This window comes from Salvelinus fontinalis, chromosome 5 (assembly GCF_029448725.1).
Source record: "Salvelinus fontinalis isolate EN_2023a chromosome 5, ASM2944872v1, whole genome shotgun sequence".
NCBI classification, from domain to species: Eukaryota; Metazoa; Chordata; class Actinopteri; order Salmoniformes; family Salmonidae; genus Salvelinus; species Salvelinus fontinalis.
Genome location: NC_074669.1, coordinates 53,689,939 through 53,704,526, shown reverse-complemented (window position 1 = coordinate 53,704,526; position 14,588 = coordinate 53,689,939). Strand labels below are relative to the sequence as shown.

Here is a 14,588-nt window from a genome sequence, read left to right as displayed (position 1 = left end):
TGTCAGGTTATGAGCCTTACATCATTAATTCAATGTACATGCTTATCACCCCAATCTTTGTAAAGTCATTTCCAGCTGGAAAAGCTTACTACTTTGATTTATTAAATGTTTAGATAAAAAAAATCCCTCCCTCCCACCCCATCTCAATGCGTAGATGCAAAAGGTGTCCTATACAACACTCAAAAATGCTCAACTTGTTTCTTTATTCGATAACAAAACAAGAGGAAAATTAAATTACATCTATGAAAACTGGACACCACCCACAGTCAATTGTTGTGATACCAAAATATGTGCTAAATGCATACCACAATGTTTAAAACGTATTTTCTAATATTATCTATTCACCATGATATTTTATTTTTTTACAAAAACAATAAAATGCAAAGAAATACATTTTTCAAGAGAATATCATTATGCTAAGAGGGGTTTGACAGGTTGGCGCTTTGTCACATTTGATGAATATCTGTGTCTGTGTGCACTGATATTACATACATGCAAGTGTGTGTGTGTCTGTGTGTTTGTCCTTTTCAATAGATGCAGTGAAGAGGTCATTGGAACTCAACCAAAACAATGAAAATGCCATGGAAACGCATGGGGGAAAAGATGTCGTGGGGAAAAGATTCAGAATCTCCTCAATGGCCACCAGCAAAATTAGCCTACATTTAGGCTATTGTTTGTGTGTTTCACACTATGTTGAGGTAAAAATCTGAGAATAATGCTGGTATGGATGTCAACCCGAATACATGTTGATGTCATCATCACCAAGAAACTGCATTACAGTTAAAAAACGACTTACTACCACCATCGATTTCTCTAAGCTAGCTATGCTACCAGTCTATACGAATGGGAGTTAGCCTTTAGCAGTCACTTCTACTAAACCTGAAAGGGACTATTTCTAAATGTTATGCCGTGAAAACAGACAGATCCAAATCAAACTTTAGTAAGCACATTCAAGGCATGTTACAATACATAAAAAATGATAATTTGACAAATATCTATTTTGTTAAATCAGATTGGTTGAATGTGCGTCCTTCTATCCCCCACGGTCTGCGTTCCATTGACTTCTTTACCGCATCTATTATCATTCAACACTTTAGTTTATCAGAGATGATCAGTCCTGGTGATCAGAGAGATAGAGAGAGATACAACCACAAGAACAGACAGGCTACTGCCAAGCCATTGAGTAGAGGAGCCTTTGGGGATGATTGATGGAAGATTCGTACTTGTAGATCTGGTGAGCCAAACAGACAAAGACAGACGTTCATTCTCCAAAGAATAAGGTAGACATTTTAAAACCACTTGACTCTTGTGTCATCTACTAGAGGTCGACCGATTAATCGGAATGGCCGATTAATTAGGGCCGATTTCAAGTTTTCATAACAATCGGAAATCGGTATTTTTGGACACCGTTTTGGCCGATTTTTTTTTTACACCTTTATTTAAATAAAGATTAACTTGGCAAGTCAGTTAAGAACACATTCTTATTTTCAATGACGACCTAGGAACGGTGGGTTAACTGCCTCGTTCAGGGGCAGAACGACAGATTTTTACCTTGTCAGCTCGGGGGATTCAATCTTGCAACCTTACAGTTAACTAGTCCAACGCTCTAACCACCTGATTACATTGCACTCCACGAGGTGCCTACCTGTTACGCGAATGCAGTAAGTCAAGGTAAGTTGCTAGCTAGCATTAAACTTATCTTATAAAAAACAATCAATCAATCATAATCACTAGTTAACTACACATGGTTGATGATATCACTAGTTTATCTAGCGTGTCCTGCGTTGCATATAATCAATGCGGTGCGTATCATTGTTCCAATGTTGTCACGCCCTGGCCTTAGTATTCTTTGTTTTCTTTATTATTTTAGTTAGGTCAGGGTGTGACATGGGGAATGTTTGTGTTTTGTCGGTTTTGGGTGGTTATATGGTAAAGGGGGTGTTGGGTGTAGTGTATGGGTTTGTGTTGAGTGTATGTGTCTAGCTGTGTCTATGTTGGGTGTAGTTGTCTAGGAAAGTCTATGGTTGCCTGAATGGGTTCCCAATTAGAGACAGCTGATTTCTGTTGTCTCTGATTGGGAGCCATATTTAAGGTAGCCATAGGCTTTCGTTTGATGTGGGTAATTGTCTATGTTATACGTTTGTAGCCTGTATGTGCACTACGTTCATAGCTTCACGGTCGTTCATTGTTTTGGTTAGTTTGTAAGTGTGTTTTGTTTCATTTTTCCTTCTTCAAAATAAAAGGAAGATGGCTTATTTTCCAAATGCTGCGTTTTGGTCCGTCAATCCCCCACACGATCGTGACAGAATTACCCACCAATGCAGGACCAAGCGGCATGTAAAGCGGCAACAGGACCCACCTACACAGGATTCTTGGACATGGGAGGAGATACTGGATGGTAAGGGACCTTGGGCACAACCGGGAGAATATCGCCTCCCTCGTGAAGAGCTGGAGGCAGCGAAAGCCGAGAGGAGGCGATATGAGGAGGCAGCACGGAAGCAGGGCTGGAGACCCGTGAGTAATACCCAAAAATTTCTTGGGGAGGGGCTCATGGGGAGTGTGGCGAGTCCAGATGGGAGATCTGGGTCAACTTCCCGTGCTACCCGTGAGGACTCTAAGAGGGAACCTGAGCCAGTCGGGCTGATATTGGAGGTGAGCAATGGGAATGATACAGAGACTGTTAAGGATTTATTGGGGAGGTTGGAAGAGAGTGAAATGAGGGAGCTGCTGTGTTGGTGCGTGAGGCACAAGATCCACCCGACAGAGCGTGTGCGGGATGTGATGTTACCTGAGTCAGCTCTCCATGCTCGTCCTGATGTGCGTGCTAACCGTCTGGGAATGACAGTCCCACGAACCAGGCCTCCTGTACGCCTCCCTAGTCCTGCACCTCCTGTATTAGCCCCACGTACTAACTCTCCTGTGACAGTCCCCAGCCCAGTACAACCAGTGCCTCCTCCACGCACTAGCCCTATGGTGCGTGTCTCCAGCCCTTTACCACCAGTGCCTAAACCATGCACCAAGCCTCCTGTGTGTCCCCAGAGTCCTGTGCGTCCTGTTGCTGCTCCCCGCACTAGCCCTGAGATGCGTGTCCCCAGTCCGGTACCACCAGTTCCGGCACCACGCACTAGGCCTAATGTGCGCTCCCAGGGTCCAGTATGCCCTGTTCCTTATCCCCGCACTAGCCCTGAGATGCGTGTCCCCAGCCCGGTACCACCAGTTCCGGCACCACGCACTAGGCCTAATGTGCGCTCCCAGGGTCCAGTATGCCCTGTTCCTTCTCCCCGCACTAGCCCTGAGATGCGTGTCCCCAGCCCGGTACCACCAGTTCCGGCACCACGCACCAGGCCTACAGTGCGCCTCAGCCGGCCAGAGTCTGCCATCTGCACAGCGATGCCTGAACTGCCCGTCTACCCAGCGCCATCTGAGCCATCCGTCTACCCAGCGCCATCTGAGCCATCCGTCTACCCAGCGCCATCTGAGCCATCCGTCTACCCAGCGCCATCTGAGCCATCCGTCTGCCCCGAGCCATTAGAGCCGCCCGTCTGTCCCGAGCCGTCAGAGCCGTTCGTCAGTCAGGAGCCGCTAGAGCCATTCGTCAGACAGGATCTGCCAGAGCCGCCAACCAGACAGGATCTGCCAGATCCGCCAGCCAGCCATGTGCAGCCAGATCCGCCAGCCAGCCATGAGCAGCCAGATCCGTCAGCCAGCCATGAGCAGCCAGATCCGTCAGCCAGCCATGAGCAGCCAGATCCGTCAGCCAGCCATGAGCAGCCAGATCCGTCAGCCAGCCATGAGCAGCCAGATCCGTCAGCCAGCCATGAGCAGCCAGATCCGTCAGCCAGCCATGAGCAGCCAGATCCGTCAGCCAGCCATGAGCAGCCAGATCCGTCAGCCAGCCATGAGCAGCCAGATCCGTCAGCCAGCCATGAGCAGCCAGATCCGTCAGCCAGCCATGAGCAGCCAGATCCGTCAGCCAGCCATGGGCCGTCCCTCAGTCCGGAGCTGCCGTCCCTCAGTCCGGAGCTGCCGTCCCTCAGTCCGGAGCTGCCGTCCCTCAGTCCGGAGCTGCCGTCCCTCAGTCCGGAGCTGCCGTCCCTCAGTCCGGAGCTGCCGTCCCTCAGTCCGGAGCTGCCGTCCCTCAGTCCGGAGCTGCCGTCCCTCAGTCCGGACCTGCCGTCCCTCAGTCCGGAGCTGCCGTCCCTCAGTCCGGAGCTGCCGTTCCTCAGTCCGGAGCTGCCGTTCCTCAGTCCGGAGCTGCCCCCTATCCTGGTGCTGCCCCTTATCCTGGTACTGCCCCTTATCCTGGTACTGCCCCTTAGTCCGGAGCTGCCCCTTAGTCCGGAGCTGCCCCTTAGTCCGGAGCTGCCCCTTAATTCAGTGGGGTTAATGTGGAGGGGGGTCATTTGGAGGAAGCTACGGAGGCGGTTAGTGACTGGGGTGGGGACCACGACCAGTGCCGGAGCCGCCACCGTGGAAGGAAGCCCACCCAGACCCTCCCCTAGACTGTGTGCTGGTGCGCCCGGAGTTCGCACCTTAAGGGGGGGGTTATGTCACGCCCTGGCCTTAGTATTCTTTGTTTTCTTTATTATTTTAGTTAGGTCAGGGTGTGACATGGGGAATGTTTGTGTTTTGTCGGTTTTGGGTGGTTATATGGTAAAGGGGGTGTTGGGTGTAGTGTATGGGTTTGTGTTGAGTGTATGTGTCTAGCTGTGTCTATGTTGGGTGTAGTTGTCTAGGAAAGTCTATGGTTGCCTGAATGGGTTCCCAATTAGAGACAGCTGATTTCTGTTGTCTCTGATTGGGAGCCATATTTAAGGTAGCCATAGGCTTTCGTTTGATGTGGGTAATTGTCTATGTTATACGTTTGTAGCCTGTATGTGCACTACGTTCATAGCTTCACGGTCGTTCATTGTTTTGGTTAGTTTGTAAGTGTGTTTTGTTTCATTTTTCCTTCTTCAAAATAAAAGGAAGATGGCTTATTTTCCAAATGCTGCGTTTTGGTCCGTCAATCCCCCACACGATCGTGACAAATGTGTACCTAACCATAAACATCAATGCCTTTCTTAAAATCAATACAGATAAGTATATATTTTTAAACCTGCATTTTTAGCTAAAAGAAATCCAGGTTAGCAGGCAATATTAACCAGGTGAAATTGGGTTACTTCTCTTGCGTTCATTGCACGCAGTCAGTGTATATGCAACAGTTTGGGCCGCCTAATTTGCCAGAATTTTACCTAATTATGACATAACATTGAAGGTTGTGCAATGTAACAGGAATATTTAGACTTATGGATGCTACCCGTTAGATAAAATACGGAACGGTTCCATATTTCACTGAAAGAATAAACGTCTTGTTTTCGAGATGATAGTTTCCGGATTCGACCATATTAATGACCTAAGGCTCGTATTTCTGTGTGTTATTATGTTATAACTAAGTCTATGATTTGATAGAGCAGCCTGACTAGGCAGTGGTAGGCAGCAGCAGGCTTGTAAGCATTCATTCATTCAAACAGCACTTTAGTGCGTTTTGCCAGCAGCTCTTCGTTGTGCTTCAAGCATTGCGCTGTTTATGACTTCAAGCCTATCAACTCCCGAGATTAGGCTGATGTAACCGATGTGAAATGGCTAGCTAGTTAGCGGGGTGCGTGCTAATAGCGTTTCAAACGTCACTCGCTTTGAGACTTGGAGTGGTTGTTCCCCTTGCTCTGCATGGGTAACGCTGCTTCGAGGGTGGCTGTTGTCGATGTGTTCCTGGTTCGAGCCCAGGTAGGAGTGAGGAGAGGGACGGAAGCTATACTGTTACACTGGCAATACTAAAGTGCCTATAAGAACATCCAATAGTCAAAGGTTAATGAAATACAAATGGTATTGAGAGAAATAGTCCTATAATTCCTATAATAACTACATCCTAAAACTTCTTAGCTGGGAATATTGAAGACTCATGTTAAAAGGAACCACCAGCTTTCATATGTTCTCATGTTCTGAGCAAGGAACTTAAACGTTAGCTTTCTTACATGGCACATATTGCACTTTTACTTTCTTCTCCAACACTTTTTGTTTTGCATTATTTGAACCAAATTGAACATGTTTCATTATTTATTTGAGGCTAAATTTATTTTATTGATGTATTATATTAAATTAAAATAAGTGTTCATTCAGTATTGTTGTAATTGTCATTATTACAAATAAAAAAATAATAATTTAATTGGCCGATTAATCGGTATCGGCTTTTTTGGCCCTCCAATAATCGGTATTGGTATCGGCGTTGAAAAATCATAATCGGTCGACCTCTATCGTCTACACCTGTTCGGTAGTCTAATGTTGTCATATCTTTTCGCTTACATAACATGTCCTCACCTGGGGAAGAGGTAACAGTCGTGGATGCTGTCAATGCTGTGAGTCCTTGAACTTGTCAAAACGATCTCTCTGTACTCGTGATCTTTATTTCTTACATTGTTTACCTCTGCCACCCTAAACACCTCTGCTGGGGATATCAGCTGATCAATGCTGTCTGAAAAGCAAGTGTACTCATCAATGTTGACTACAGTGCAGGAAATAATGTTGAAAAGGATCCCACTGTCTGATGCAGCTTCCTCCGCGTCGGAACGTTTGGCCTTGGTTGTGGTAAACCTCCCAAATCGCACTTCTGACCCTACTTGTGCCTCATACTCTTTGCTTGGGCCACGAAACACAGTTTGGCAGTTCTCTGTCTTCAAAAGCCTCATGGCATCCATTAGAAGGAAGTGGAGGGATTTGAACCGGAAGTTGCCGTTATAGACAGTGACATTCCCACCCTGAGTCTCCACTGCTTGGTTGAAAATCTTTCTGAACACATTTCCCCCATGTCCATAAGCCACCAATGCATCTGTGTGTTGCTTGACGCCTCCCGGGATCAATTTTGTACACTGCTTTGCCTGCCAGGCAGAACTATACTCTATACTGCCTTTCAGTTCTTCTTCCAGCAGACCCCCTTCCACAACCTTCTTCCACATCTGCTCCCGACAGTGAGTGTACTGGTCATCCACGGCATTAGGAACCATATCCATTACCTTTGCCTGAGTCACCTGTAATAGTAAAGAGAATTGCTACCTTTTTTAATACAGGTAGCAGTGTAACAATTTATAGCACTCAATATTTTATGACAATACAATACTAATTTGCCAAGTTCAAATTCAAGCATTTTTCAAATGAAGTACATCAAGGCCAGTTTCCCAGACCCAGAGTAAAGCCTAGTCCTTAACTAAAAATCATGCTCAATGGAGAGTCCAGGAATAGGCTCACTCTGGATCTGGGAAACCGGCCCAGAAGTATGTCCTTACAGTATGGCTGGTTCAATCAGTGGTGTAAAGTACTTTTTAAAAAGTACTTTAAAGTACTACTTAAGTAGGTTTTTGAGGTATCTGTACTTTACTTTTTACATTTTGAACTACTTTTACTTCACTACATTCCTATAGAAAATATTCTACTTTTTACTGCATACATTTTCCCTGACAACCAAAAGTACATTTTGAATGCTTAGCAGGACAGGAAAATTGTGAAATTCAAGCACTTATCATGAGAACTCGTGGTCATCCCTACTGCCTATTGTCAGGCGGACTCACTAAACACAAATGCATCTTTTGCAAATAATGTTGGAGTGTTGGAGTGTGCCCCTGGCTATAAATACATTTTAAAAACAAGAAAATGGTACTGTCTGTTTTGCTTAATATAAGGAATTTTTTATTTATACTTTTACTTCTACTTTTGATACTTAAGAATATTTTAGCAATTACATTTACTTTTGATACTTAAGTGTATTTAAAACCAAATAATTTTTTACTCAATTAGTATTTTACTGGGTGACATTCACTTTTACTTGAGTAACTTTCTATTAAGGTACACTACCGTTCAAAAGTTTGGGGTCACTTAGAAATGTCCTTGTTTTTGAAAGAAAAGCAATTTTTTGGTCCATTAAAATAACATAAAATTGATCAGAAATACAGTGTAGACATTGTTAATGTTGTAAATGACTATTGTAGCTGGAAACGGCTGATTTGTTATGGAATATCTACATAAGGTATAGAGGCCCGTTATTTACATTTAAGTCATTTAGCAGACGCTCTTATCCAGAGCGACTTACAAATTGGTGCATTCACCTTATGACATCCAGTGGAACAGCCACTTTACAATAGTGCATCTAGATCTTTTAAGGGGGGGGGGGGGGGCAGAAGGATTGCTTTATCCTAGGTATTCCTTGAAGAGGTGGGGTTTCAGGTGTCTCCGGAAGGTGGTGATTGACTCCGCTGTCCTGGCGTCGTGAGGGAGTTTGTTCCACCATTGGGGTGCCAGAGCAGCGAACAGTTTTGACTGGGCTGAGCGGGAACTGTACTTCCCGTTATCAGCAACCATCACTCTTGTGTTCCAATGGCACGTTGTGTTAGCTAATCCAAGTTTATCATTTTAAAAGGCTTTAAAAGGAGATTCAGCATTTGTGGTTCGATTACAGGCTCAAAATGGCCAGAAACAAATAACTTTCTTCTGAAACTTGTCAGTCTATTCTTGTTCTGAGAAATGAAGGCAATTCCATGCGAGAAATTGCCAAGAAACTGAAGATCTCATACAACGCTGTGTACTACTCCCTTCACAGAACATTGCAAACTGGCTCTAACCAGAATAGAAAGAGGAGTGGGAGGCCCCGGTGCACAACTGAGCAAGAGGACAAGTACATTAGTGTCTAGTTTGAAAAACAGACGCTTCACAAGTCCTCAACTGGCAGCTTCATTAAATACTACCCGCAAAACACCACTCTCCATGTCAACAGTGAAGAGGTGACACCGAGATGCCGGCCTTCTAGGCAGAGTTGCAAAGAAAAAGCCATATGTCAGACTGGCCAATAAAAAGAAAAGATGGGCAAATTAACAGACACTGGAAAAAAGTGTTACGGACAGACAAATCTACGTTTGAGGTGTTCGGATCACAAAGAAGAACATTCGTGAGACGCAGAAAAAATTAAAAGATGCGGGAGAAGTGCTTGACGCCATCTGTCAAGCATGGTGGAGGCAATGTGATGGTCTGGGGACACTTTGGTGGTGGTAAAGTGGGATCTCAACCCTATTGAGTTGTTGTGGGAGCAGCTTGACCGTATGGTACGTAAGAAGTGCCCAACAAGCCAATCCAACTTGTGGGAGGTGCTTCAGGAAGCATGATAGGAAATCTCTTCAGATTATCTCAACAAATTGACAACTAGAATGCTGAATGTCTGCACAGCTAGAATTGCTGCAAATGGAGGGTTATTTGACAAAAGCAAAGTTTGAAGGACACAATTATTATTTCTATTAAAAATCATTATTTATAACCTTGTCAACGTGTTGACTATATTTCCTATTCATTTTGCAACTAATTTCATGTTTCTAAGTGACCCCAAACGTTTGAACGGTAGGGTATCTATACTTTTACTCAAGTATGACAATCGGATACTTTTTCCACATCTGGGTTCTATCATTTCAATCTTATGACCCCAAAAAATGTGTTTGGTCAAAACTCTTACCCTGTGAGAGAGCGCAGCAACGAGGATCAATATGAATGTCTTCTCTCTCTGGCCCTGCATTTTCCCAGCAATGGCTGCCTTGTGTGTTCTGGTGACCAATGAATGAGGGATTGAGAGGAGATGGGACAGATCAGAGATGAGAAACAAAATGCAATTGAGAATAAATTACATTGTGAGGTTATAAATAGCAAACAAGAATCTTAAATTTACACAGACACAATTTTACTTTATGTTTTACAACATTTAGGGGTCTTTCATAACAACATGTCCAGGCAATGTTTAACTTCACAAATAGTACCCCTTCTCACAGGTATCATTCTGAAAGTTGACGTATCTACTACATAGATATTTTCAGTGTGGTATGTTCCTAGACTCAAGTGTAAGCAGCCTACAGCTGTTTTAATTGAGTAAGTTATACCATTAATCACTCAAACTATAGGCCTACAATTCGCTGTTATAAAAGGCCCTAACACCTAACAAGCATAACATGGGACAATCAAAATAATACATGAAAGATAAGATTTGGACACATACCTTCAAAGTCGTGTGGTGCTCTAAATGTAATGAACAAACATAGTTGGACAGATAAGAGTTGTGTAACAATGGCACTGCATAGGGCTACAATATGCATTACATATTTTACAAGTCAGTTTTGGTTTTTATTAGAGTAGATGGAAATTAAATAGAATCGACGGAGTTGTTCGACTGAATCATGAATCGAGGCATCTCTATGACAGTCTGCCAGTAATACCTTAATTGGGGAGGACAGGCTCATAGTAATGGCTGGAACGGAATTAATGGAATGCTATCGAACACATCAAATACATGATTTTAATGCGTTTGATACTATTCACCGCATTCCAGACATTATTATGAGCCGTCCTCACCTCAGCAGCTTCCTGTGATGCTATGGCATTTCTGTCTGCAACGTTCCACATTTGCATACTGATCGTGGCTTGGTATGGAGCCCTTTTATTCTCCAGCGTTTCACAAACTTGGTCTAGGGACCCCCCCCCCATGTGACATTGTTGCATACCCGGATATGCCATGACATTTCAAATGATTCATTTAATAAAAGTTCAACTCTTTAATGTAGTTTCTATGAAGTGCACGTGCGCCCCATAAAAAGACCAGTAGCCAACCAGAACCTTCAGGTGTGTAGCTTTTTGTTTATGTTTGCCAATCAAAGTGGCAAAGAGGCTCAATGTCAAGCAAGTGGAGTGAGAGTTCACTGATGCAATGCAAGTTGGAAAAGAAATATGGAAATAAAAGTTAACGAAATGAGGAGTAGGCTACAATGAGTAGGCTGTTGTTTTATCTGAATTGGTTTGGAGAGAAAGCGCAGCATGTGGCCTCAATTACAGATGCCTTCAGAATGGTTGACTTTTTCCAAATTTTGTTGTGTTATAGCCTGAATTTAAAATGTATTAAATTTAGATTTTTTGGTCACGGGCCTACACACAATCCCCCCATAATGGCAAAGTGGAATTGTGTTTTTTGATTTAAAAAAATTATAAAATTAATACAAAAATAAAATAAATATTCAACCCTTTTGTTATGGCATGCCTAAATAAGTTCAGAGGTAAAAATGTCCTTAACCTCTCTAGGGTAGGGGGCACTATTTTCACCTCCGGATGAAAAGCGTGCCCAAAGTAAACTGCATGTTACTCAGGCCCAGAAGCTAGGATATGCATATAATTGGTAGATTTGGATAGAAAACACTCTAACGGCTAACGTTTCCAAAACTGGATTTTTTTATGTTTGTAGTTTTCTATTGAATACAGTATCCAATGACTTAGGACTCAAATTGCACTTCCTATGGCTTCCACTAGATGTCAACAGTCTTTAGAAATTGTTTCAGGCTTGTATTCTGAAAAATAAGGGAGTAAGACCACTCTGAGTGAGTGGACCCTGGGAAGTACCCAGACCTGTTTGCTGCGCACGGCCGAGAGTGCGCCTTTCTTGTTTTCCTTTTATATTGACGAAGCTATTGTCCGGTTGAAATATTATTGATTATTATGACTAAAAACAACCTGAGGATTGATTATAAACATCGTTTGACATGTTTCTACGAACTTTACCGGTACTATTTGGATTTTTCATCTGCCTGTTGTGACTGCCTTTGAGCCATTGGATTACTGAACAAAACGTGCCAACAAAACTGAGGTATTTGGATATAAAGAGGGACTTTATCAAACAAAACAAACATTTATTGTGTAATTGGGAGTCTTATGAGTGCAACCATATGAAGATCATCAAAGGTAAGTGATTCATTTTATTGCTATTTCTGACTTTGACGACTAATCTACTTGTTTGGTAACTGTATGTAATGTTTTGTGTGCTGGGCGCTGTCCTCAGATAAACTCATGATATGCTTTCGCTGTAAAGCCTTTTTGAAATCTGACACAGCGGCTGGATTAACAAGAAGTTAAGCTTTATTTTGATGTATAACACATATTTTCAAGAATGTTAAATATTTGAATTTAGTATTTTTGAATTTCGCGCTCTGCAATTTCACTGGATGTTGGCCAGGTGGGACGCTACCGTCCCACGTACCCAAGTCATATAATAAGTTACATGGACTTTCTCTGTGTGCAACAATAGTGTTTAACATGATTTTTTAATGACTAACTCATCTCTGTATTCCACACATACAATTATCCCTCAGTCGAGCTGGAAAGTTCAAACACAGATTCAACCACAAAGCAGGGATGCAAACTGGTGAGGTCCCAAAAAGGTGACACTTTTTTGTTGTTGCATTCAAACATGCAAAAAATCCCTGCTAGGGGGAAATGCAGGTTTTAACTAATTAAACAACAAAGAATATGATCTACATGATCAGTCTCTGTGTGTAAAATAGAAAGTGGTTCATGTGAACCTAACTCACAGTTAAAAAATGTAAAGAAAGCAATCCAATGTTATTTGTTGCCAAGACTTTACTGCAAATGACACTTGAAAAAAAACAACACATTAATATTGCAGTTAGCCATTATAGCCTTTATAATAGAACGCTTGTGACCACACATAAATATTGCACTTGGGAAAATCTTAAAGTAAAAATAGAATGAAACAAACAGGCATTCTATTTTTGCTCTATTATAGTGGCTACTATAGACATCGATCAAGTGCACAAGGCTACATGTGTGCAAAAATAATGTTCACCGAGTAAAAAAAAAGTATAATCCCCCCTCACTCACACATGTTACTGTCAAATTCAACACAACAAAAACAATATATTTGGGCTACACTGTGGCGGTTCTAGCTTGTATGGCACCCTAGGCGAACCCGCCCTTCAGCGCCCCCTTGATGCCGCCCTGGGTGGCTGCCTATGTCGCCCGAACCTATATGTTTAATATAACATAGATACATTAATTATTCATTTCGGTTGCCTATCCTGACGTGAAGTTTGTTCTATTGAAAGTATTTGACTCTGATGTGTGCCACGGAAAGTATTAGACTCTAGCCACAAAATGTAAGGAAATTAGAAGGGTGGGGAGAATTCTGGTGGGGGGGGGGGGTTCGGCACAACGGCAAGGAGTCGTATACCAGTTAATACTATAGCGAATTGGTTAGGTTACTAATGTTAGCTCACACGATGTTAGCTGTTTAAATTTATTAGCAAGCTAATTATCACACCATAAACTCAATTATTTATCAGATAAGTTGGCTAATGTTGCCCAACATTTCTCTGGCTAGCTAACGGGTCCAGCTAGCAAGATACTTAACAGTGCTAATAGTTGTTCACCAGTTTCTCCCTCACCTCAAACTTTCCAAAAGCCAGTCGTTTTTCAGTTACAGCTCATGAAGTACGCTTCATCACCTTCTCACCCCGGTCTCCGTGGTCAGGCTTCTCACCTAAAGTTACCTCTTCGTTATCGTTCAGGGGACGTGCTGCTGTAACTGACAAGCTGACTTTCCAGAGGCGCGCTGATGCTGTAACTAGTAAGTTGGTTGTCTCCTCTTTCTTCAGTAGCGTGCTGCGCTGCATTCTGCTGTTATTTAACGATTGGCTCAGCCTTCGTCAGTAGTGATCCAAACCCACCCCCAAACCGTTCTCATCGGATCTACACGAATTACGTAGGTCACCTATTTTGGTTTAAAAACGTCGAATTTCGCCGAAAGGTGACTAGTTTGCATCCCTGACAAAGACCAGGGAGGTTTTCCAATGTCTTGCAAAGAAGGGCATCTATTGGTAGATAGGTAAAAAAAATATTTAAAAAATAAGCAGACAATGAATATCCGTTTGAGCATGGTGAAGTTATGAAATACACTTTGGATGGCGTATCCATACAAGCGGTCACTACAAAGATACAGGCGTCCTTCCTAACTCATTTGCCGTAGAAGGAAGGAAACCACTCAGGGATTTCAGCATGAGGCCAATGGTGACTTTAAAACAGTTATATAGTTTAATGGATGTGATAGGAGGAAACTGAGGATGGATCAACAACATTTTAGTTACTCCACAATACTAACCTAATTGACAGAGTGAAAAGAAAGAAGCCTGTACCGAATAAAAAATATTCCAAAACATGGATCCTGTTTTCAACAAAGCACTAAAGTAATACTGCAAAAAATGTGGCAAAGCAATTACATTTTTGTCCTGAACACAAATTGTTATGTTTGGGGAACACCCAATACAACACAAGTAAGTAAGTACTACTCTCCATATTTTAATGTTATGGGTATGCTTGTAATCATTAAGGACTGGCGAGCTTTTCAGGATAAAAAAGAAACGGAATGGAGCTAAGCAAAGGCAAAATCCTAGAGGAAAACCTGGTTCAGTCTGCTTTCCACCAGACACTGGGAGATGAATTCACCTTTCAGCAGGACAATAAGCTAAAACACAAGGCCAGATCTACACTTAAATTGCTTACCAAGAAGACAGTGAATATTCCTGAGTGGGCGAGTTACAGTTTTGACTTAAATTTACTTGAAAATCTATGGCAAGGCCTTAAAATGGTTGTCCAGCAATGATCAACAACCAATTTGACAGAGCTTGAAGAATTTTGAAAAGAATAATGGACAAATGTTGCACAATCCAGGTATGGAAAGCTCTTAGAGA

The 14,588-nt window shown here is 42.7% G+C and overlaps 2 protein-coding genes across 4 annotated transcripts in view; both read right to left on the bottom strand.

Annotated features, from left to right (window-relative positions):
• Positions 1-13,496, bottom strand: part of LOC129855838 (T-cell ecto-ADP-ribosyltransferase 2-like) — a 59,014-nt gene extending 45,518 nt beyond the window's left edge. The window contains exon 1 of the mRNA XM_055923894.1: positions 13,382-13,496. The gene's annotated coding sequence lies outside the window, so the exon portion shown is untranslated. The remainder of the gene's footprint in view (positions 1-13,381) is intronic.
• On the bottom strand, positions 129-13,388 carry LOC129855841 (T-cell ecto-ADP-ribosyltransferase 1-like). 3 transcript variants are annotated; one of them, XM_055923902.1, is made up of 4 exons: positions 13,287-13,388; positions 9,527-9,614; positions 6,358-7,064; positions 129-1,231 (listed from the first exon to the last, which is right to left on the bottom strand). In XM_055923902.1, the coding sequence occupies exons 2-4, from the start codon at positions 9,584-9,586 to the stop codon at positions 1,102-1,104; spliced, it is 897 nt and encodes a 298-aa protein (XP_055779877.1). In that variant the 5' UTR covers positions 9,587-9,614; positions 13,287-13,388; the 3' UTR covers positions 129-1,101. The 3 variants fall into 3 exon arrangements, with proteins under 3 accessions (XP_055779877.1, XP_055779879.1, XP_055779878.1); XM_055923904.1 differs by lacking the exon at positions 13,287-13,388 and adding an exon at positions 10,061-11,995; XM_055923903.1 differs by lacking the exon at positions 13,287-13,388 and having other exon boundaries at positions 9,527-11,994.
• Positions 13,497-14,588: the final 1,092 nt, after the last annotated feature.

Excerpts from the sequence above, each read along its gene's own strand:
- LOC129855841 (XM_055923902.1), bottom strand. The coding sequence starts at position 9,586 with ATGCAGGGCCAGAGAGAGAAGACATTCATATTGATCCTCGTTGCTGCG. Across the intron at positions 7,065-9,526 it reads TTGCTGCGCTCTCTCACAGG|GTGACTCAGGCAAAGGTAAT; the intron begins GTAAGAGTTTTG and ends TTACTATTACAG. Across the intron at positions 1,232-6,357 it reads GACTGTTACCTCTTCCCCAG|ATCTACAAGTACGAATCTTC; the intron begins GTGAGGACATGT and ends TTGGCTCACCAG.